General features: G+C 52.4%; 1 protein-coding gene across 2 annotated transcripts; it reads right to left on the bottom strand.

Moving 5' to 3' along the window:
• Window positions 1–84: 84 nt before the first annotated feature.
• Sh2b3 (SH2B adaptor protein 3) lies at window positions 85–22764 on the bottom strand. Of its 2 annotated transcripts, none has more exons than XM_038346541.1 (8): window positions 22478–22764; window positions 12165–12848; window positions 1843–1944; window positions 1670–1761; window positions 1499–1593; window positions 1205–1419; window positions 956–1127; window positions 85–842 (listed from the first exon to the last, which is right to left on the bottom strand). In XM_038346541.1, exons 2-8 carry the CDS (start codon window positions 12819–12821, stop codon window positions 520–522), a joined length of 1656 nt encoding a protein of 551 aa, XP_038202469.1. In that variant the 5' UTR covers window positions 12822–12848; window positions 22478–22764; the 3' UTR covers window positions 85–519. The 2 variants fall into 2 exon arrangements, with proteins under 2 accessions (XP_038202469.1, XP_038202470.1); XM_038346542.1 differs by lacking the exon at window positions 22478–22764 and adding an exon at window positions 22352–22449.
• Between the last annotated feature and the right edge of the window lie 1328 nt (window positions 22765–24092).

Raw genomic sequence — 24092 nt, forward strand, 5'->3', positions numbered from 1 at the left:
GCAGGTGTGCTTAGCTGCCCCTGACTTCACAATAGCACGGGTCCTAGTAGGGCAGGGCAGGGCAGGGCAGTGAGCTGTGATTTCATATGGAAACCTGAATCCTTTAAAAAAAAAAAAAAAGTAATCTGAGGTAAAACGTTTAAAATCATTTTTGACTTTTAAGCCTGTCCCTCTGGCAGAGCTTCTGTCTAAAGCTAAGAGTAGAAGCGGGATTAAGAAGCATCCATCAGCTGTGGAACTGAAGCTATGGGGAAAGAGACAGGACTTTGTTAGTGTTTTGTGCTTCCCAGTGAGCCTACTTGGTAGGAAGTCTGTCATAAGCTCTGACTACCAGTTTCCACTGCCAGCTCTGGGCCTAGGGTATCAGCTAGTGGCACCTGTGCACAAGAACTACATGTGTAAACAGTGGGAGAAAGCCAGGGGCTAGCTGTGGCTGACAGAAGGCCTGCGGCAGCCTGGCAGAGAACACATCTGAGCTGGCAGCCTGTAGCTCTCTGGAGAAGAGGACGATGGTTACATTCACAAGTTTGTGTCCCTGCACAGCTGTGAGAGAGGGGTGTACTGGTTGTCAATGGCCCGAAGGTGGCTCCGTGAAGAGGAGTCCATCCCATAGTCTGAGTCCCGGGCACTGCTCACAGGCTCCAGTTCCAGGTGCCGCAGACTGTTGGCCAGTTCCTCAGGAGAAGGCACCAAGTGGAAGATTTGCTCTGGGGGTGTCACTCGGCCGGGTAGAGCCTCTGCGCCAAGGCTTGGGGGGATGCCAGAAGAGTTGAGGTGGGAAAGACCCAGCTCCGAGTCCCAGTGAGGAAGGGAGAAAGGGAAGAGGACCGTGTTGGAGGAACCTGGAGAGGTGATATGGGTGAGTCTCGAAATGAGATGAGTGAAGAAAATGCACCAGACAAGCTTTGTGTACTTCTGTGATACCACCCCTTGACAAAAACTTTGGGGTTCCTACCTGGTGCTTGGGAGACAACTACCACATAGCCGGAGAGCCGGACATCACAAGCTGCTCCACACTCAAGTGGGATGGGGGACCGTTGGAAGTGACGGAGCATGTCCACCACCGAGGGAAAGTGCAGGTGCTGCACACGGCACTGTCCACGTTCTGTGAGCACCAGGCGGAGGTGCTATGAAAAGAGGTGGAGGTCAGCCTGCGGCCCAGGCTGCATTCCTCCCATCCCAGCCCACCAGTTCCTCACCCTACCTTGGCTCTGCCCTGTAAGTTGAATGTGAGCACATACTCCCCTCTCCGGGACTCACTCTGCCGCACCAGGAACACACCATGGGCATCAGGGCCCTGCAGCTGAACCAGCTGTGCAGCCTTCACCCTGGAGATAGGGCCATGGAACCAGGGGTAGCAGGACAGGAAGTGATCTGTTTTCTGGCAGGCTGGGTCCAACACTGCTCCAGGTGAAGCACCTAGCGGAAAGATGGTGGTGGTAACGTGTGGGGGAGGCCACATATCCAAGACAACTGAGGCCAAGGGTCTGGCACATACCTTGGTCCAGGGAGTCTGTGCTTCCCCTTGGAGAGCTGGCTGGACCAGGCTCTGCCACGAAGGAAAGGGGTAACTCTGTGTTCGTGCACTCTGACCTGTAGGGGAAGAGGCTGGGTGAGGAGGGAGCCAGCAGGGAGGATCATAGCTAGGCTGGGCAGGGGCAGGCCTCACCCTTGGCCTGTGCTAGTTCTGAGCTCTGCTAGCCATGAGTTCAGCTGCTGTTCATCTCCCACCTCGAAGATGATGTCTGTCTGGTCCTGCACCTGCAGAGAGGCAGCATACAGTTCTGCATCTGGGGAGAGAGTAGCATCTCCCAGGGAGCCATACATAGCCCCAGCACTCACCTTCAGCACAAAGGTATAGAGGTTGTCAGGCATCTCTAGGCGTGTACATGGCCGGACCTCCCGGATCCTGGAGCAGGCCTCTTGGAGCTTGGGCTTTGAGCTCTAAGAAAACAAAGGGGTCACTCAGGGTTAACCCATGGAGGCTTTCCCCTACCTTAGGCCTCTCAAGTTGTTGTCTGCAGTCTCTCTCTCACTACTAGAAGGAGGAGGCACAGAACACCCTTCTGCAGCTTAGCTCTCTCCAATCAGGAAGCTCCTGTCCTCCCCTACCCTACTGCCCAGTAGATTCAGCCTAGCCCAGAACAGTCAGTTGCAGGAGTCAATGCAATTGGCTGCACGACATGCCTGGGAGATGCCACCTTAATGTGTTTGTCTGGCAGCACAGACACCAGTTTCCAGGGCAAAGCTCAGAACCAGGATACCTTAGGACCCAGACCAGTTAGTTGTTTCTAGGAGGGAAGCCCTTCCCTTGCCTGCCCTCTAGTTCTTATTTCCTCTGTTGATAAGATTGTTCTTACTCGTTGAGATGGCTGAGGACCAGCTTCCAGCAGAAGCTAAGATAAGCTACTGGGAGAGCCAGAGAAGAAGGAAGGACAGAGGACTTGACAGGCCTCTTCCCCTCCCTTTATGGCTTTTGTCCCAGGACAGGAGAGAGTACCAGGTCAAGAATATCAGAGCCTGGGTTTTTACTCTGCTTCTTTCTCTGCCCCAGTTTAAAACAAAGTTCACCCCAGTGCCATCAGCTTGGTCACCTGCCTGTTACAGGAGTGATGGGGAGCTGCTGGAAATGGGCCAAATGGGGAAGACATGAGTCCTACTCCTGTCCACAATTGCTGTCTGCTGACCAGACTTGGGGTTCTTCCCAATTCCCGGTGCAAGCTTTAATAGGATCAGTGCCTGTTGTGAGTTACCTGCTGGGTGGGGTGTCTGAGCCTGTACTAGGCCAGGGACAGGGTACACAAGTACTAGCCTTTGGCCCATCTGGTTGGACTACAAGGGGACAGTGGTGGTGTGAGTCTCTAGCCAAAAGCCATTTGGAGGCCTTTGAGTCTTCCTTACCAATGTGCTTCACTGGTCAAGCCTGCCCAATAAGCAGCTCTCCCCAGACCGAGCTCTCGGAATAGCTGTGGGTGAGACTGGAGTGGCCAGGCCCACTGAGATTTCTCAGTGGAAGTAGAGTGGCACCAACTATTACATTCCATACCGTCTACTTCCAAGCCAAGAACTCAGTCAAATCTGATGATTGCATTTCCACAGTGAATCTTAGCCTTCTACTTTGCTCTGCCCCTTACTCTACATCCCCAAGCAATGGGAGCTGCCCTTTCCAAACTATTCCTGACCGCTAATGTAGGTCTGATGGAGGGAGAAAAGGCCTGAGATGTTTCCAGGATGGCAGTCAGCTCTGCGTGGGCCATGACACACTGCAGTTGCCTGGCTGCCAGAGGTCAGGAGTCCTGCCTCCAGCCACTGCCCCTTCAGCCTGCTGGGAAATGAGAGGCTGACTCACTAGCCTCCTCTTGGGTCCTTGAACTGATTCCTGGCCACTCTTAAAGCCACATGTGTCAAAGGGACAGCAAGGATCTTTCTGCCCAACAGTATCTTCAGCAGACTGTTGCTTCCCCTTGGGGCCCTGAAGGCACATAGCCCAGGGAAGCCACACCTACCCAAGAAAGGAGACTGTGGCTGCCTTGAAATCCTCAGAAAACAGCCATGAACTTCTACACGGGTAGAAGCCTGAGGGAAAGGGGAGCCAGGGGGACCATGACAATAGCCTTCCTCCAAAACAGTGCCTAATGAACCTCCCCAATGTCATAACAGGACACAGCCTCACTGCAGCCACCCAGTTTAGAGCCTGGCTCCTACCACCCTGTGACCTGAGGACAGGAGGAGAGAGCTAAGAAGGCTTTGGGCCAACTGAGTCCTGCCATTCGTGACTGCCTTCTACCCCCAATGCCATCCTAGAGCCTGGTGTGATGGGAAGCACCCACTCCAGTGTTGGGACGGTCCTATCAAAACACCAGCCTGCATCAGGTATTGCACTAGGGAGACAGGCTAACCTCCAGATAATAGGAAGCCTTGTTTTTCTAAACAAAAACACAAATACCTCACTTTGTTCCAAAACAGATTCCAGTCGGATTACAGAGACATCTGGGAGCCAAGCAGACAAGAAGTCAGTCTAAAGAGGGACTCTGACAAGTCCAGCAGCAGACTGTTGAACCCACTCATCTTCTTGACTCTGTCCTCTTTCTTGGACTTTATTCCCATTCTAGGCTACTTAGGGTCAAGTAAGAAAGTCTGCAAATTCCAGATTCAGGGCACCTGCCAGTCAGGCCTAGAATGGCCCTGCTAGCCTTTTTCCCCCCAGGGTTTCAAGGCCCCTTTGCAAAAGCTCTGCAGTCCCTGGGTGGGCAGCATGGTCCAGAGTGGCCCCAGAGGCCAAAAAGCAATGGTCACACAATAGCCAGAGCAGCTATGGCTAGAGAGGACAGTCTCAGCACTGGAACACAGGCTGCCCAGCACAGTGCTTCCAAGGGATGGGCTTGCAGGCTAGCAATACAACAAAACTTTTAAGTCATGGGATGAGTATTGCATGGTGGAAGGGAAAGACCCAGTGGGACCAAGGAGCAAGAAAGTTCTAGAGTGACCCCCCCACACACACACCTTGATATCATGTAAGGCTATATTTGTATGTGGTGGGGAGAATCCCCCTATTAAAAAGAGCCCCTCAGGAAACTGCTTCCAGCATAGGGAATCCACAGGCATGCTTCATAAGCATAAGGGAGGCCCAGAACTCTGCCTGTCAAGGCAAGGTGGATGTTGGAGTCCTCAGAAGAAACCTTTGTGGGGTAAAAATTAAGGCTGGACAGGAAGTAATAACCCTGAGACCTAAAGAACCTCATGCCAGAGAGCTGACATGTGACAGGACCAAAGCCATGACATATAAAGGACACATAAACCAGCAACACAGACATGATACAGGTTTAGCGTGTAGCTCGGCTGGCTACACATGCACATGCACAAAGCCCTAGTTCAGTTCCCAGCACCACAAAAACCAGGGACATCGGAACAAAGTCATGGCCTGCTGAGACCTACCTAAAACACTGGGAAGGTTTGGGGTGTAGCTCAGTGACAGATCCTTGCCCAGCATGCATCATCAGGCCCAAGCTCCAATGAAATGACCAAAAAAACAGGGAAAACAGAATCCACAGAGCAGACAGCCTATAGGGAATAGACTGCTAAAGAGGCCCAGTCCTCTCAAGTGAGATATTCTGCAATTAGACAGTTGTACAATTGTGTAAATATGCTAAAAAAAAAAAACCCACAATGCATTGTTCACTTTAAGCAGGAAAATTTTATGGGATAGGAATAAAACTCTGCAAAGAGAGAAAGGCAGCTGGACACGATGGTGCACACCTTTTTAACCCCAGGACTTAGAAAGCAGAGGCAGGCTCTGTGTTGGAGGCCAGCCTGGTCTACACAGAGAAGCCCTGTCTTGGAAAAAAAAAATAGATAACCAAAAAACAGGCTGGAGACTTAAAGAGACAGCTCTGCAGTTAAGAGCACTTTATATTGAAGTTAGAGATAGCACAATGGCTGCTCTCCCAAAGGACCTGGGTTCAATTCCCAACATCTACAAGGCAGCTCACAACTGTAACTCCAGCTCCACAAAGACATATATACAGGTCAAACACCAATACACATAAAATAAAAATAAATAAATAAATAACTACTTTGTGCTCGTCTATAGTACCCAAGTCCAGTTTGTGGCACCTACCTGATGGCCTACAACCACTTCCAGCACCAAAGGCTCCAACACCTTTTTCTGATCCCTACAGGCACCAGAGCATACATGTGCACAGACACATAATAAAAGCCATAAGCTGGGACAAAATGATTACAAGTTCCAGGCTAGCTTGAGATACATAGTGTAAAGTGGGGAGGAGGTGACAAGGTGGCGCATAGTGCTGGTGCTGCTGGGTAAAGGATACAGCAAACACTGGAATGGTCACTGAGCATGGGGGAGACACCCTTAGCTAGCTATAGAAGCAAGTCCAGTCTGGTTCAGGCCCCGACAGCTGCAGCTAAAATAGAGATGTGGGGTGACCAGGCAGTGAGGATGCCTGTCTGTGATGCCACATTATATTTTAATTTTGCAGCTCATCAGAATGCTAAATGTGGCGTGAACAATCTACTAGACACATCGAACAAATGTTCAAAGCATTATTTGCCAAAACTCCCCAAGTAGAAACAGCCTAATTTCCATTTACTCATGATTTGGGGGTGGGGAAACCATACAAGGGAATATTTATTACTTGGCCATTAAAAGGAACAAGATTATGGATGTAACTTGGAAACCTAAGGGATACAATGCAGATATACAAAGGCTATCTCCAGCTTGAGTCCTTTCGCTAATATTCTAGGAGAGGGTAGTGATGGCCACACCACTCTGAACTAGTGAATGTCTTGGTAGCCAGATCATTTTCCAATGGACCCTGAACCCTGGGGTGAGGAGATGGGTCCAAGACTGCCCTCTCTGGTAACTCCATCCAAGGAGACACTCAGATAATGCAATGCTCAGTGCAGAATCAACTGCACTGGGGAGACATCGCAGGTGTCTGAACTGGGTGCCAAGTGATGCAGGGCTGGAACATGCCTGCCATACTGACACTTTGTGATGGACACTGGACCACATGGGCTAAAGTCCCCTATACTGGAAGCCTCCAGCTGCCAGCTTCAGGGCCTGGCACACTGGAGAGTAGGAGAGAAGCCAGGTGGAGACACAGATTAAAGCCATTTACTGAGATGTCAGGGACGGGGGAATCCATCTGTGATTTGGTCTCTTTGGACAATCCTTGTCAGTTCCTAAATGGTGGTAGCATTCTGAGACCATGTGACCCCTTCCAGACAACTGCCTAGAGGCAAGAGTTTTGCTGTGTCTGTGTTGGTGCCAGGGTCAGGGGTCCTGTCTCTTCCAGGAGGGTCTCTGTCCACTCATCCCAGCCTTAGAGAGGAGGAGGACTAGAAGTCCCTCTGCCCACGAGGCCATGCTGGAGCCCTTCTGGAGCTTTTGCTTCCTTTTCCATTCACAAAGCAGTGGGCTGGGGATTTCTCCAGCGTAGCGGCCATTAGGTTACTAACTGGGGAGGGCACCTGGGAAGCCCAGTTCTGGGGCCTGGAATTTTTCATGCAAGGAGTCTTTTCTGCACCTCAAGATGGTGCACTCTGTCTACCATACAGGAAAACTGAGAATCAGAAAGTCAGCCCAGAGCTATACCCCAAAGACATAAGCCAAAATATGCGCTCAGATGCGCCCTTTCCCCAGTGCCCATCACACTGCCTTTAGCCATGGCCCCAACACTGAGCCCATAGCTCTGACTCCTTGATGGCTTTCCACAAAGCAACAGGGCCAACTTCCATGAAGGTGGTGGCAGTGGAAGCCATCTGCACATTTAGGGGTTCAAACACAATCCCAACCCTAATGTCCCCTGCCATATGCACACACAATACCCCATTTCTGCCTCCTCCAGCTCTAGACTTGGACCAATCTTCTTCTATGAGAGTTGACGTCATGATGGGCCCCCCAAAGGGATTTTGGGAGGACTCCATGGCTGAGTCAGCTATAGTGCTTGTCACAGGGAAAGTCACTGCAGCAGGGACAGCAGCTGGAAAGGTCCAAAGCCAGGCCTGTCTTTCGAGGGTCAAGTGCCTTCCTTTCCCATGGCTGGGCGGAGGTGGGGGTGGGGCTGTGGGACCACAGAGCCTGGAACCCGGCAGAGCTGGTGGGTACAGAATAGAGCTTCCTGCCACCTCCCAGCCACCTCCTCCCCAGCCCAGAGGAAACCGCCAGGCCGGCAGTGGCCAGCCCTTTCTTTCTGCTTCCTCTTTCCCACACAGCAGGGAGGAAGGGAGGCAAGGTCCCTGTATGCCCTGGGCTCCTCAGGCCTCTTAGCCTCCTGTCCTTGTGCCCAGCAAGTGCATGGCTCTCCTGCTCATCACCACTCTAGCTTCTTCTGAAGCACCTGTTTCGGGCCACACAGCCACACTTAAGAGACCCCTGGCATTGGATATCTTACACCCGTTCCCTTCCTACAGTACTCCAACCTCACTCCACCACCAGCTGTGAAACCTCTCTAAGCAACAGCTCATGCAGGCTCGACCAGGGCAAACTCTGAAGTCACTCCTGTTCCTGACACCACAGAAGCCACAGGGAGTGGTGACACTAGACCTTCAGTCTCAAAGTGAGACTGAGCCTGGTCTAACCTGTTGCTCTAAGGGGCTAAGAGGGACAACACAGGTGCCATGGAAGTCACCGGGCCTGGAAACCACCCCTACCAACTGGGCAAGCGGTAGGGACCAGCAGCCCCTTCGGGGTGCAAAGGCTGGGGCTCCCTATGGTACCGCAATGGCACCTCCAGCTGGGGCACTGTTGAAATATGACTGTCTACCACACCCACACATCATCCCCGGCCACTGCCCTAAGACTGCACAGAGGCCACTCAGCCAGTGATGTCCTCTGGTCTATACTAGACCACACAGGTAAGACCAGCTACAGGGACCCTCCTATGTCACAGTCTCAAGATGTCTGATTCTATTTTTTTTTTTTTGGTTTTTCGAGACAGGGTTTCTCTGTGGCTTTGGAGCCTGTCCTGGAACTAGCTCTTGTAGACCAGGCTGGTCTCGAACTCACAGAGATCCGCCTGCTTCTGCCTCCCGAGTGCTGGGATTAAAGGCGTGCAACACCACCGCCCGGCCTGATTCTATTTTTTTAGATGGGCTTACTTTGTATCCTAGGCTTAACTTGGACAGGCAATCCTCCTGCCCCAGCTTCCAGAGTACTGGGATAATTTGGGAGGGGATGTCCATCACGCCCAGCCTTAGGTTTCTGTCTGCTGTTGAGTCCCAGGCTAATCCCATTTTGATATGTAACTAAGACTGACCTTGATCTAATACCTTCACTTCCCATCGACAGAGATTACAGTAGACCTAGGCTTTTTCTCCTTCCAGGCTTCCTTATGAATAAGAAGTGTTCACTCACCATGTGCTTGTTAGGAGCACAGGCACCCAACCTGGCAGCTTTCCCAACTCTTCCTTTAAATATGCTCCACACCTTCCACCTTGGGGCCTTTAGCCAGCTGTCCCCTGCTGCCAGTCAGCAGGTTTCCCTCCAGATTCACAAGAGTCACTTAGGGGGCTAGAGAAGGAAAACTGCCTTCATTTGAAGGCCAGCCTGTGCTATATGATGATTTCCAGATCTACCCAGGCCACCGAGTGAGGCCCTGTCTAGGGTGAGGGGGAAAAGGCAAGGAAACTTTGGCAAATTAAACAGTGGTGTTGGCATAAGCCAGAATATTAGCCAGCAGGACAGAAGACTTCCAGAAACACATTCCTACAGATGGGCGCTTCAGCATCATGTGGCCTTGGACAAACAGGAAAGAGTCTCCCCAGCACACAGCCGCATATCCACTGGCAGAGTGTGGTAGCCCGCCTCAGTCCCATATACAAACTCAGCCCAGATGCCCATGGCCATATTGTGAAGACCTCCAGCAAAGTTCCAGGAATAAAGACAAAGTGCCCACAAAGCCTGGGGTGGGTCAAGATTTCTTCAGCAGAATACAGAAAGCAATGAAATGAGGAGCTTCTTAAACAGTGTGGTGGTAGCCGGGCGGTGGTGGCGCACACCTTTAATCCCAGCACTCGGGAGGCAGAGGTAGGCGGTTCTCTGTGAGTTCGAGGCCAGCCTGGTCTACAAGAGCTAGTTCCAGGACAGGCTCCAAAGCCACAGAGAAACCCTGTCTCAAAAAAACAAAAAAACAAAAAACAACAGTGTGGTGTTACACACCTGTAATTCCAGCACTTAGGACGCTTGGCAGGAGATTGAAGAGTTGAAAGCCAACCTCAGCTACATAGGGAGATGGTGTCTCAAAAAAATAATCTGTCTTAATCCCAACACTTGGGAGGCAGAGGCAGGCGGATCTCTGAGTTTGAGGCCAGCCTGGTCTACAAGAGCTAGTTCCAGGACAGGCTCTAGAAACTACAGGGAAACCCTGTCTCGAAAAACCAAAATAATAATAATAATAATAATAGTAATAATAATAGTAATAATAATAGTAATAATAATCTGTCAAAATGACTCAGCAAGTAAAGGAAGGTGCTTGCCACTAAGCCATTCCCTGAGACCCAGGTGGTGGAAGGGGAGAACTGACTCCTGCCAGTTATTCTCTGACCTCGACACTCCCATCCCTGCACAGGCTAAATTACAGTGACTGAATCAACATGAAAGGTGAGAACGTGTGTTGGTAAAGAGGCAGTCCTCACTCTGTGACTGCCATCTGCAGCAGAAGAGTGCCATTCCACACTGAAGCCTGGGAAGTCCTAAGAAAGGGAATGGCTCAGCTGAAAAAGCATGACCCACAAACACAAGAACTCCCAACAATCCTGGAAATAGCTGGGCACAGCCCAGCACAGGGAAGAGACAGACAGATCCCTGGGGCTCCCTGGCCAGGTGGGCTAGCAGAATTGATGAGCTCCAGGTCCAAACATCTTGTCTTTAAAAATAAGGTGGAGAACAAAGACACCCAAGGTCATTCTCTGCCCTCCACATGCATGCATACATGCACACATGCATACCCAAACATACAGATGCAGACACACAAAGGACAAAATTTTAAAGAAAGAAAGAAACAGGCTCTTCACAAAAGAATAAATCACAGTAAGCATGAGACACTAATGGTCCTGAGACACCAGGACATATCCATTGGAACTGACCAGGTTCAAGAGTAAGTGAGGCTGTAAAGGCAGGAGTCCCTCAGTTACCACCACTAGAGACACCAACTGGCACAGCCACTTGGAAAAAGCCATGGTGTTGGCAGCAATATTTCCAGGAATACAACCAACAGAAACAAAAACACATGCCCTGCAGAAACTTATATCCAAATGTCACTACGACATTATTCAGAAAAATCCAAAAAAAAAGTTAAGCATAGGAGCATATATTTGTAGTCCCAGCACTTGGGAGGCTGATGCAAGAGGATCTCAGCAAGACCTTTTCTCCACGGGGGTGGGACGGGATAGGGGGCGGGGAAGGCACTGAGGTAGAAACCACCAAACCACTCAACAACAGGTGATCGCTAAACCAGTTATGGGCTAGTGCTTGCACTGAAAAGAACACAAAAGTTTAACACTATAGGGGACTGGAGAGGTGGCTCAGCACCTCTGGTTGCTCTTCTAAAGGACCAGGATTCAATTCCCAGCACCCACATAGCCGTTTACAACTGTCTGTAACTACAGTTCCAGGGGATCTGACGTCCTCATACATATAGGCAAACCCCAATGGACTCAAAAGAGTGAATCTTAAAAAATAAGTAAATACATAGGGGCTGAGACCGTAGCTTAATGAGTAGAGTCCTGCTGCTGACCACGCACAACGCCCAGGTTCAGTCCCTAGCACCACACAGAATAGACCTGGTGGGCATGCCTATAATCCCAGCATCCAGGAGACAGGATTTGACAAGAGGCTCATACTTCAAGATCATCCTCTACATAGCTATTTCAGATAAGACCCTATCTCAAAAACAAAACCAGACTCCGCACTGGAGAGAGAAGGCAGAGGGTGGGGAAATGCAGGTCCTTCTGGTCACTAGGAGGCACACATGGAACTCAGAGCTTCAGAGCAGCACCACAGACAGTCATTGGTAGGGAAGACTGTCTTTCAAGGTCCTTCAACACCCTAGCAGACTCGACTGCCTTTCCTGTGCCACAATGCCAAGTGTATGCTCACTAGGGACCTGCTCACTCCTTCCACAGCTCCCATTAGAAGGGCAGCTTCCCAGTCCCTAATGTGTGCCTAGCATACAGTAGGTGCTAATAAGTATCTGTCCAGTGACCACTGGTCTGCACCACATGACCATCAATGCCTCGGGGTTGGGCTCATATCACTGTCACCCTACAGCCAGGCTGTCATGCTGAATGGGATCACAGAACAGAGAGGAAATCAAGGCAGACAGCCAGGTCTCACCCACGCAGAAGAGATGGCTACCCTGGGCCTTGCCTGCCTGCCGGCAGAGTAAGAGTAAAGCCGAGGCCACCAGCCAAGACAGAACAAACTTCTCAGAAAAGAGACAACAGGTGGACACAGCAGGAGTACCGTTCAGCCTAAAAGGACTTCCTAAAAGCTCCTATGTCAGTGTCTGCTCTAACTCATCGACAGAGTGAACAGAGCCCAAGGCGGCCTTTAACTCTCCATGGTCGCTGACTCACTGCCCTGGATAAGTCGGGGTCACAGAGGCCTGCCAAACTATGGGCATACAGTGCAGGGCGCTCACCTTGGGCGGGTCGAAGAGCTGCAACAGGCAGCCATGGCCTGGACCCGGGGCCCGCAGCACCAGGCGACCCCGCTGCCAGCGTGCACCGCTGTCCATGGCCGCCTCATCCGCCAGGCTGTAACGCAGCGCCGCCTCCTTGAGCGCCTCCGCTGCTGGCTCCCGTAGGTTCCAGGGTAGCAGCTTGCGGGATGGTCCTGGCCTGCTGGTGGCATAGTTGTCGTTATCGGTATCATTGGTGTCGTTGGCAGGCCCTGGCAGCTCCCCAGCAGAGCGACGGCGGAATAGCTGGCGCAGGCCGCGGCGCAGGTGCTGCAGGGCGCAGGAGGGTCGCGGGCCCAGATCCTCGGAGCTGCGTGCCTTGGGCAGCGCGGCGCGGTGATGCGGGGCAGTGGCGCGGTAGTCGCGGCCCGGTGGACCCGCGAGGCCCTCGCGTACCTCGCGGCAGAAGTGGCGCTGGAAAATCTCGGCGAACTGCAGCGACACCAGGTCGGCGCGCAGCGGCTGTGGATGCGCGCGCGCGAACAGCCAGTACTGGCGGGCCAGCTCCCGCGCCGCCGCCGCTGCGTGCCGCTCGCAGAAGTCGCTCCAGCCGCGCGGGGACGCGGGCGACGCGGGTGCCGAGGACGTGCGGGGCGGCTGCACGGTGGGCCCGTTCATGGCGGAGAGCGAGGCGGAACGGCCGAGCTGCAAAACAGGACAGAGGGCAGTGAGCCAGGGAACGTCCCGCCCCCGTGGCCACCCAGGGAACCCCGCACGTGGAAACCGGCAAACCAGAAGGCGGGCAGGCGGGCGGTGCATACAAAGTGGAGACAGTAGGTTAGGCGAGATTCACTAGGGAAGAGCTGCCTCCTCCAGAGGGGCTCCAAGAGCTCAGCACCACGCAGAGCTTGGCGTGGGGTTTTCCGGAATTTTCCATTTAGTATTTTTAAGCCTTGGTTGATCATGGGGAGTGGAACTGCCCACCAGAAAACAAGCTACTACAGCACACCCAAAGTAAAAACTGACCAGTGACACCCAGGGCTGCTAAAAACTAAAACCCAGGCACTTCATTACCTCTGGTGGGTTCTGTGAAGCAATACAACTTTTTTAGGGGGCAATTTGACAAGAGTAATTTCAGACCCCTTCCCACAGCTAAAGGTTTTCAAAGTAAAGCCCTGACCACAGCTCCCTGCTGTTGCTGGCAACCCTGACTAAACAGGCAAAGCTGGGGGTAGGCTAGGGCACTGGGCCTGTCCTATAGCCCCAAGGTCACCCCAAAATCAAACCTAACAGTCCACCCCACATGACCCTATTTACGCAGTACACAAATCAAGGCTCACATGTCTCTCTCCAGCTAGTTTTTACAGGCACAGTAACACATTTAATGGTGGTCAAGAAAGGCTAGCCAGCGGGTCTATCCTGAAATAGCAGACTGTGGGGGCAGGTTTGGAGTCCAGATGAAGTAACCGTGTTAGCTAATTACTACCCATCTCTAGAAAGCATGAACATGGATTCAATCTTGCATCTAAAATCCAGTCCCGCCGGGCGGTGGTGGCGCACGCCTTTAATCCCAGCACTCGGGAGGCAGAGGCAGACGGATCTCTGTGAGTTCGAGACCAGCCTGGTCTACAAGAGCTAGTTCCAGGACAGGCTCTAAAAAGCTGCAGAGAAACCCTGTCTCGAAAAAACCAAAAAAAAAAAAAAATAATAATAATAAAAAAAAATAAAAAATAAATAAAATCCAGTCCCATCTTTTACTAGTTATATCTGATCCTGAGTGACCTCAAGTTATTCTCCACCTCGGCTTCCCCGGTCAAAGGGGAAGTCATCCTCAGAGTATTACAAAGACTAAGTTAAGAATGGCCTAGAATCTGGAAAGTTCAGTGTGGTTGGCTGCTGTCCTCATTTAAATGCTGCAGCAAGCGTGGTGATGGCCACACTAAAGATGAAATGCAGCCTGTACTGGCCAGACTCAGCAATGTAGGCTTCTCTAGGCCTGATGCGGGATTCAGACAGACACAGGTGCAAGACAAGATGTCCAAGTGGATCACCACTGTACTGTCCTTGGTGCCTGAACAAGATTAGCATGGAGGAGCCAGGCACAGGCGCATCCCTGAAGCACAGCCTGAGTGAACACCCAGCTTGTCTGTCATAGGCGAGCTGCAAGGAACTGTTTACAAGACCCACCTCCATCATTCATCACCCCTCAGTCATTCCACATTATTATACTGAGGGCCTACTGTGTACCTGGCACTGCAGTCAGCCCCCAGAATACACCAGGGAACAGACAAGATATTTAAACCTTAGCTGGTGTGGTGGCATGTGCCTGTAATCCCAGCCAGGGAAGATCAAGAGTTCAAGATCAGCCCAGCGGTGGTGGCACATGTCTTTAATCCCAGCACTCGGGAGGCAGAGGAAGGCGGATCTCTGTGAGACCAGCCTGGTCTACAAAGCTAGTTCAAGAACAGGCTCCAAAGCTACAGAGAATCCCTGTCTCAAAAAAACAAAACAAAAAAAGCACAACAACAACAACAACAACAACAACAAAAAGAGTTCAAGATTATCCTTGGCTGAACAGTGAACTCCAGGCCATCCTGGGTTTCATTAGACCTGTCTCCAAACAACAAACCAACCTGTTTCCCCAGAGCTCAATGCAAAGAGGACCAGGCACTGGCTGTGGCCACTGACACCAGACTGCATCACTCTGAACCCCAATTTCAAGCTCATTAAATGTTTGTTAGAAAGCTGGAGAGATGGCCTAGCAGAAAGAGCACTGACTACTCTTCCAGAGGACCTGGCTTCAATTCCCAGCACCTACGTGGCAGCTCACAACTGTCTGTAATCAGCTCAAAGTGATGTGACACCCACATACAGACATAAATGCAGGCAAAACACCAATGTGTATAAAATAAAATTAGTAAATCATTTTTAAAAATGTTTGCCAGCTGGGCAGTGGTGGTACACGCCTTTAATCTCAGCATTTGGGAGGCAGAGGCAGTTGGATCTCTGTGCGTTCAATGCCAGCCTGGTCTACAGAGTGAGTTCCAGAACAGCCAGGACTGAACTGTTTCACTGAGAAACCCTGTCTCAAAAAAAAAAAAAAAGAAAGAAAGAAAGAAAAAAAAAACAGAAAAAACAAACAAACAGAAAAAAAGTCTCAAAAAACCAAAATAGATAAATAAATAATGTTTGCCAGGACTAGAGGGAACAGCTAGGCCCAGAAATGGGGCTCTTTCTACTGTCCCTACCGCTGTGGCCTGTGTACTGCAAGACCCAGAACAGACAAGCAAGGGTGGCCAGCCAATTCCAGCACCTAACAGAACACTTCAGCTCCAGTGCAGAGGCCTGTGCACTCACTGGGGTATACTCTGCACACCATGCCATAAGGTTCTTAGCACACAGTAGGTGCTTTGCACATAGTAAGCAGTAAAGGCCAGGAGGAATAAAGAAATAGACCACATCTGACCAAGCCCATCTCACTCTGCCTACCTCCTCATAGGGAGCACCTGTTGCCTGGGGGATCCGAGCCTTGATCAGTGCTATTCCCTCCCCCCCCCACCCCGCACACCAGGCCTTGACACAGGAGAGGCAGTCGCAGCCTTCATAGCCTGGATGACCCACAAGCTGAGTGTACACATCATAGCTCTGGCCCCATCCGCAGACTCCAAGGGCCACTGGGCTGCAGTCTTGCATCAATTCCCTAGGCCTGTCTGTTTTCATAACACCACAAGAGGAGTAGTACCAAGTCCTGAATCTGTCTTCAGCAATGGGGATTTGTCAGTGGCCATCCAGACTATGGCCCTGGGATCAGGGCACACCTGCTTTCCTCCACTTCCTACCACAGCAGGAGTTTGATGAAACATACAAAAACTTAAATCCTAGTATGCAGCCCAAACTGGATTTGTGTATATCATCCTCCTGCAGGCCTGCCATGAATAAAGAATTCTTTCTTTATGGCCTCATGTAGCTCAGGCTGGCCTTCTCCTGCCTCTACCTTCTGAGAACTGGGTTTACAAGAATATACTAAGTTCCTGTGGTCCTAGGGATGGAACCCAGGCTTCCCACATGCTATGTAAAGTGGCACTACCAACTGAGCTACACCCCAGTCTAAGGATAAACACAGGTACACAGATGCCTAGTGACCAGCATCACCCACTAACCATTATATTGCCTAACCTACCTTCCGGGTACCCAAGACTCTGTCCATACCTGCCCCTTCATCTGGAACTTGTGCCTATTCACTCTGTGTATATTAGGATCTAGAAGGACAACTACAGAGCCAAACCCTGGCGGAACCTTCCACACTTCTTGCTAGCCAGGTCCAGCTGTACGCTCACTCCAATGCCCCCTCACAAAGGTGACACTGGGCTATGCACCCAACACCTTTAAACACTGATCTGACCACTTTGGTGGTCAAAGATAAAGTCTAGGCATCACAGAATCCCTAGGGTGCAGGATTGAAACCACAGGATGACCAGTACAGCACTCACAGAGGAAACTCCAAAGAGCCCAAATACGCCTCAAGAACTAACGTGCTTCCCTCATCCCATGGAGTGGAAATGTAAAGGACTATTTCAGCTCTGCTCAAGTGGAAAGTGACCAGCAGCCCTGCCACTACCCTGTAGGAGGAGGAGCAGGCTGGCTGTGTCCTGCCACCCGGCTAGCTTAGCCCCCAAAATAACCACACAGAAATTGTATTAATTAAATTACTGCCTGGCCTATTATTTCTAGCCTCTTATTGGCTGACTCTCACATACAGTTTAACCCATCTCCATTAACGTGTATCACCACTTGACTGTGGCTTACCCGCATGAGTCTAACCAGCGTCTGTCTCAGGCAGAACCATGGCGTCTGCCTGACTCTGTTCTTCCCAGCATTCTGTTCTGTCTTCCCCGCCTACCTGAGTTCTTCCCTATCAACTAGGCCAAGGCAGTTTCTTTAATAACCAATGAAAGAAACACAAATACAGAAGGACCTCCTACACCATTTCCCCTTTTCTGTTTAAACAAAAAGGCAGGCTTTCACTTTACCATAGTAAAATTACATATAACAAAAACAGTTATCAAGCAAGAATCACAGTTACAAAATTTATATCTACTTTATCTTTTATCATAACAAAGGAAAACTATAACTATTCTTCAACTCCATCAAAGACTCCAGAAGGATATAATATTACCTAAGTAAACAAGAAGTAAGTAATTTCCAAAACTCTAGAAATGACAGCGACATCTCACTGCCTGGACAGTCACCCAAAGTTTGTCTATACAGTTGGGGCATCCATCTTCGGCCTTCAGGCTCATAGTATCCAGCAGACATTTCCATGAAGCAGGAAATTTTAAAAACAGTTTAGTCACTTTTTTTGTGTCCTATAGAATGTCTCGCAGACTCTTTTATGAAGCAGGAACCCCGAAGGATCATCTCACCTTTAGGCAAGTTCAGCAGTCCTCTCTGTGTGGGTTCTTTGTGTCCAGTTTATGCAACAGTCCAGGCAAGAGCAGTTTCTTGCCCAAATAGCTAACCAACTCCATAAGGAGCCTCTTCGATGCCCATCTTCCTCTTGAAATAGATTGGTGCTACCAGGAGCAGACATGTCTCATTGTCATGAAAAACCCTAAGTTATTAAAATATTTTAAATGCCATATTCTGTAGTCTTTCAAAGATATGAAGAATGCCTATCTAACTGAAATATATCTCTATATATCTAGAATATCTAACATGACTACAAGCTTGACTATTATTCATGATTATCCATTAACAACCTATATTTCCTAATTATACATTAGATTTTTTTTAAATGAACTACACAATACAATACCTTAATCAAGATCAGAAATACATATACATATAACAAAAATAACCTTAAATTTGTATTAATAAAGCAAAATCCATACCAATGCAAATTATTCATATCTATATCACTACCCAAACCTACCAACTGTTTAGAAATAGTCACAGTGTACAAAGAAAGTATATCCACTTGCATTAAAATGTATGGCTTCTACTCTAGGCTCCCTGAATCTTCATTAGCTGGGTGTCCTGTCCTTAGGCCCAGGTTAAGGCACTGGAGGTGGGCTTGCTCCAGGTCCCACAATCATCTAGAGGGGATAGACCCCTCCGGCCTGCTCACAAGCACAGGCTGGAGCCAGGAATACTGTGTACCATTCATCTCTACTAGGCTGAGGTGTTCCTGCCATGCCCATGGCCCACTCAAATGCCCCAAGTGCCTCTGCAATTGGGCAAGGCAAGCTGGTACTCCAGTCTCAGGTCACATCCTATCCACCCCAGCTACAACATGGGACACTGAGAACACCCCTAGGGGGAAAAGAGCACCCCCTGGGGCTCTACTCCCACAGCCCTTGGGGCTACCTCCACCCCACCCTACCCAGAGGCAGCAGGACAGGAAGGCAGGTGTTAACAGGTACCTGCCAGTGGTGCTCTTAAAATAAAACTGTGGTAGGTGGGCACAGGGTGGAGAAAATAACTGTTGCTTGTCCCTGACACTGAGAAGAGCAGTGGAGGTGAGTCAGGCCACCCACTTGCAAAGCCCAAGCCTCAGGAGGAACCCAGTTCTGGGTCAGGCAGCATGGGTAGCATGACTGTGGGACACAGGCTGTCCCAGGCCAAGGTGACTCCAGGCTGGATGGCAGGGGGGCAAGGCAGCAGGAAGATGATCCCCTCCAGTGACTAACTGAACACTTTCCATGTGCGAAGAGATGAAACACAGCTGCTCAACTGTGACAACCCTGGGTCAGGATGGAGAAGCTGGGAGAAGGAAGGAGCAGAGCTCAGCCTCAGGATGATGGGCTCTGTAAGTATGGCTCTCCTCTCCTACCCTTCTCCACAGACAAGATACCTGGACTCAGCCACAGTGACGAGAAGAGCTGTGTCCTAGGGAGATAGTTCCTCCATCCCCAGTTTCCATGGTGAACAAGAGGGCAGCTAGCTCCCTGCAGTCAGCAAGGTGGCATCTCAACACCCTCATTGATCCCAGACAGCCACAGGCAGCCCAGCCAGGAAGTGCTGATCCCTAGGAGCTGCAGCCAGGCTGGTGCTCCTACTCAGGAACAGACACCCCAAGGATACAGAGGGCCTGTCCAGTCAGCGAGATGGAAGGTTGCTGGACAAGACTCTGGGACCACCCAGCCCATGACTGATAAGATGGCTCAGCAGCCTCTCAGCTTGGCTACCACTCCCATTTCATGGGTGCAGAGGACACCTGGAGCACTCCACCTGCCAGGCCAGGGAGAGCTGCTCAGTGTGTATGTACCCAAGAGTTGTGACTGCCTCACCCCTAGATGCTGGGACAGGAAGCCCCATACCACCCTCTAAAGGTGGCCTCCTCCAAGGAGGCCTCCAAACTGACTCTATGCTGCAGAGCTGAAAAGACCCAGTGCACATACCCTAACTCCCATTTGCACCCCGCCCCTGGCAACTTGACACTCCAGACAGCCACTACCCCAAGTAGGCTCCAAGAGGTGGGGAGAGCAAGGGACTAGCCCCCCCCAAAAGAAGTGTACCTCTCTTTACCAGACAGGGTTTCCTTCACCAACCTCAGAGCGGGCAGTGGCAGAGGTGGTGGCAAAAGATGTACCCTGCTATCAGAGAGAGCCTCCCCTGAACTGTCTAGGGCTTTAAGGAGAATGCACTGACCTCTGGCCCTTGTGTACCCCTTCCCACCCAGATGAGTCCTTAGGACTCTATGGAGATGCCACCAGTGGGGGGTCTGAAAGGTAGGTCTACCTCCTACATCAAGAGGCCACACTGAGCCCTCACCCCAAAGTCTAGCCCCACCCCCAATCAGCTGCCGTGAGTCAGCCCCACAAGCAGGGCACACACTTCCTTCCTCGAGGCTTCCCTGGGGACCAAGCTGCACCCCCACAGCGGCTGGGGGGCACATCCGGACAAGCCCCAAGGGACTCCAGAACTGGCTCACAAGGAAGACCGAGAACTGGCCCCCCTGCTGACCCTTGACAGGGTTGTGTGGGAGGAAAAAATCTTTCAGCCATCTGCTCAGCTGCTGGGTTTCCGGCTGGCCAGGGTGGGGCAGGCAGGCCATCAGGTCCCTTAGGGACCTGTTTCTTGTCCCAGTGAGAAGAGGGACACTGGGCTAGACAGCCTAGTGGTGGTCAGTGGGACCCGAAAATACTGACCAAGGGACACTGGTTGTCTAAATCGTGGGGCTCAAGCAGGTGGTGCTGAACAGTGGCCAAGGACATGCAGCCAGGCCTGAGACCTACCCAGTCCCTGAGGGACCTCAAGCCCCCGGAAGTTGGGAGCTGGGGTGCAGACTCCTGGGTCCAATTAGGCATGACTCAGCCAGTGACCCCCACTGAGTCATTTCCTCTAGGCAGCCTGCCAGCCTCAGTTTCCTTGGGGAGGGTGGTGGCTGGAAACAGGCCTGGCAGGAGCGAACAACCCCTCCAGACACTCCAGATGGAAGCTGCTTCCTGCCCTGCCCCGCCCAACCAGAGATGCTCAACACCAGGGGCCCTAGGGACCATTTTCCCAGGAAGCCTGGCAATTAAGTGCCAGCCACCCTATCCCGGATTAATAGCAGTAGCTTGAACGTATTGAGCACTAACCTCATGCCGATTTCAGAACAACTCTATCCTTCAGCACCCCCACTTCAGAGCTCAGAGATGGTAAAACACAAGCCCAATACCTCAGAGCCAGCATGACTACAGCCAACCTAGTTCAAATGCCTTCCCCTTGAAAGGCTCCTACATGGCACACAATCACCCTAGGGGGGCAGCGACTTGGTCCACAGTGGGCAGGCCTCAAGGGATGTCAGGTACCTTGTTTAAGGCCTGAGTCTCTTCATGTGTGCTGCTCCAAAGAAAGGCCTCTCATTCCAACAATACCATCTGCTCCATCTCTGTGTGTGCCAGACTCCACAGCAGTTAAAACCCTTCCCACTCCTGATGACTTCATTGCCTCAGAGAGGTTAAGTGACCACCCAAAGAGTCACAGCAATGGGAGATTCAGAAGCCAACTAGACTAAGAGGTAGGCTAGACCCCAAAGGCCTGCCCTGTAAAGTTTTTAAGTCCAGGTTGGAGGCAGTTAGTTCCCTGTGAGGTCACCAGAGTTCTCTATCAATCACTCATGCTAGAGAGGCAGCACCCTGGAAGCCAGAAAGGGTACCAAAGTACCTCCAGCTCCAGCCCAGAGGAGGAAGAAACCTGGGAATGGCCCAGCTGGATGAGAGACCCTGAGATACACAAGCTGACTGCACAGTCCAGCTGCTCAATGCACCTCACTTGTCTAAGAAGGTTGTCTCTTGAACAGGAAAGATCAGGCACTGGGTAACAGACTTGGGTGCCACAGAGTCAGGAAGGAACAGGAGCAGAAATGACCTCAACAAAACAGATAACACCCTTGTCATGACTCCAGCCATTCTGTGCTCTGGTGGTCATCACAAGTAGGTTCAACTGAAGAAACCTGACCAGAAAGGGGCTGTCATCTGACTCTGCCCAGGTCCTTCAGAGTTCCCTGCCCAAAGATTTCGGAAACACCAGAGCAGCCAGTGCTCAGGAGAGCTAAGGAAGGTCCCATAGAGGGGTCCATAAAACAGGGCAGTGTGAAACAGTCTGTAATTGAGATCTCCTGCCAAGCCAGGCGCAGGTGCCTTCCACACACCAAGTCCTCATTAAAACTGCACCGCAAATCTCTTATTACTCACTTAACGGGGAAACAGGCTGTAGCTTACAAAGCAGAGGAGGAAGAAGTTCTGCTTTCTAGGACCCTCTGTTTCTTCCTCTGCCACTGCCCAGCCCTTGAGGGCCCCAGACCACAGCTGCTGCTGCTGCTTCGGGCCAGCCCTTTCCCAGCTGGCCGCCCCCGTGGCTCACAGGGACTGCACAAGTTCCAGAATGTATTCACCCGTCGGCCCAGACGGAGGCCCCTCCCAGAGAAGGCTCAGAAAGTGTCCTAAGCATGTAAAACGCTTGCAACTTCCCCGGTGGGCCCTGTCATGTCATGGGCCTGCCTCGCCACGACCTCTGACTGCTTTCGCCTTGAGGCATCCGTATGCCACCCCTGTAGATCACCAAGGCCGTTTTTGCTCCGCCTGTCAGGTCAGTGACACACGTGTCCACACCACCCCACCCCCGCCAGGGACCAAGCACGCTGTGTCCCCGGGGCGGCTCTCGGTTCCTCCCGCGGCGCCCCGCCAGGCCCCTCTCTGGAGGCCCCAGCTGCAAGAACTGACCTCCGCGCCCACATCACTGCGGTCTGGGATTGAGGAAGAGAAACAGAATGAGGAAACGCCAGAAAACAGAAGCGGGACGCGGGCAGTCGCCCGGTTCCTCCAAAGCGCTCGGCGTGCCGCGCTTACCGCGCAAGCTGCGGGTCGGGGCCCGGCCGGCCCATGGCGTCGCACGGCCTCTCGGCGCTCAGGCAGGAAACCCCGGCTCGGAAAACGGCCAGCGCCTCATTTCCGCCGCCAGCGCCTGACAGCAGCGGAGAGACGCGGCCCCGGGACGCCCCCGGGACACTGCTGCTGTCGCCCCTGTGGACCCCGTGGCCCGTGACAGTCTAGGCGGGCGGGCGGCTGGGAGGAGACGACGGCCCGAGCCCATGCCGCCCCGCGCCGTTATGTAAAGAGGAACCGGCCGCGAGCAGCGCGCGGCTGCGGAGGGCGGCTTGGGGGCGGAGCCACGCCCCTCCTACCGCCAGCCACTACTCTGGGGGCGGAGCCTATCCCGGCCCCGCCCTCCCGAGCAGCCGCCTCCGGTTCCCTCCCCCAAGGCGCGCTCCCAACCCCCAAGTCGCGTGGCGCCCCCTAAAGGAAAGGGAATCGCCAAAGGGAGGAGTGTGTTTGACCCCACCTCTCTCGCGCCAGCCAATCGCCTCGTGCTTCAACGGGGCGGGGCCCTGGAAGGGGTGGGCGGGGCCTGTGCACCGTGGGGCGTGGCCGCCCGACCTTCTGGACCTCGTGGGGGCGCGCCCCTGCGGACTCCTCAAGCCCGGCCTTATCTGTGTTCGCCCGGCCGCGTCTAAGAACTGCGACCGCGGCTTTCATCACCTCCGGGGAAGGGGGCCCAGCCCAGCACTGGGCCCACTATCGGCGGCTCGGAACCGACCTGCCTCGGCCGCGCCATCGATTCGGGTTCCTCCCGCTCCCCGGCTAAGGTCGGCCTAGTCCCGGAACGGGCCGAGTAGGCTATTTTCCACCTGGCCGCCCGACCGCTCTTTAACTTGATGCAGCTTTCTCTAAGAACTCCTCACCCCAGGCAGTGGAGCCCTTTGGGTTTCCACGTCTGCGCGCCCCTCAGCCCTTTACCTTTTCTCTATCTCCTCATGGGGGTGCGGCTGACAGTGGGGTGCCCCTGTTCTGAAGTGGAGTCACTGCACGCCAGTCTTCCCCGCGACACTAGGGAGGGAGGCTCAAGAGGAATGCCTGTCCCCTTCCCTTCCCCCAACAGGAAACAGACCGCCCACGCCCCCAGTTTGGAGGGGCCACTGCAAGCCTTCCCAGACGACAGGCTCCCACGAGCCACTGGCTCCCTAGAGCCCACTACCTCCCCCTTGCTGCCTGGGACCAAGTGCTTGGCCTCTGCAGCTCAGTTTCTTCATCTATGAAATGGAAATAACACGTGTCCCCAACCCACTGGGGGACTGGAAGGACTGAGTTACCGCCTTGGAGCAGTTTAACCTTAACCGGGCTTCAGTCCCCAGGCCTGCCATTGGAGCCCCAGGAAGGGACTCCCCCACAGGTGGGGATTTCCACTACAGTCGGAGGGCAGCGAGTAGGGGGTGGGAGCGGGGGGCAGAATGGTTTGGAAAAAGCCACAAAAACATGCGAAGGCGATGCCCACTATGTGATACGCACTGTGTAAGGTGTTTATGGACACCAATTGATGTCCTCGCGGAGGCGGCATGCTGGTTAGGAGACAGCACCGGTGACAGCCCTGTTGTGGATGTGGGGTGGCTGTCTTTGAACTCGGAGA

The sequence above is a fragment of the Arvicola amphibius genome, chromosome 10 (assembly GCF_903992535.2).
Source record: "Arvicola amphibius chromosome 10, mArvAmp1.2, whole genome shotgun sequence".
NCBI classification, from domain to species: domain Eukaryota; kingdom Metazoa; phylum Chordata; class Mammalia; order Rodentia; family Cricetidae; genus Arvicola; species Arvicola amphibius.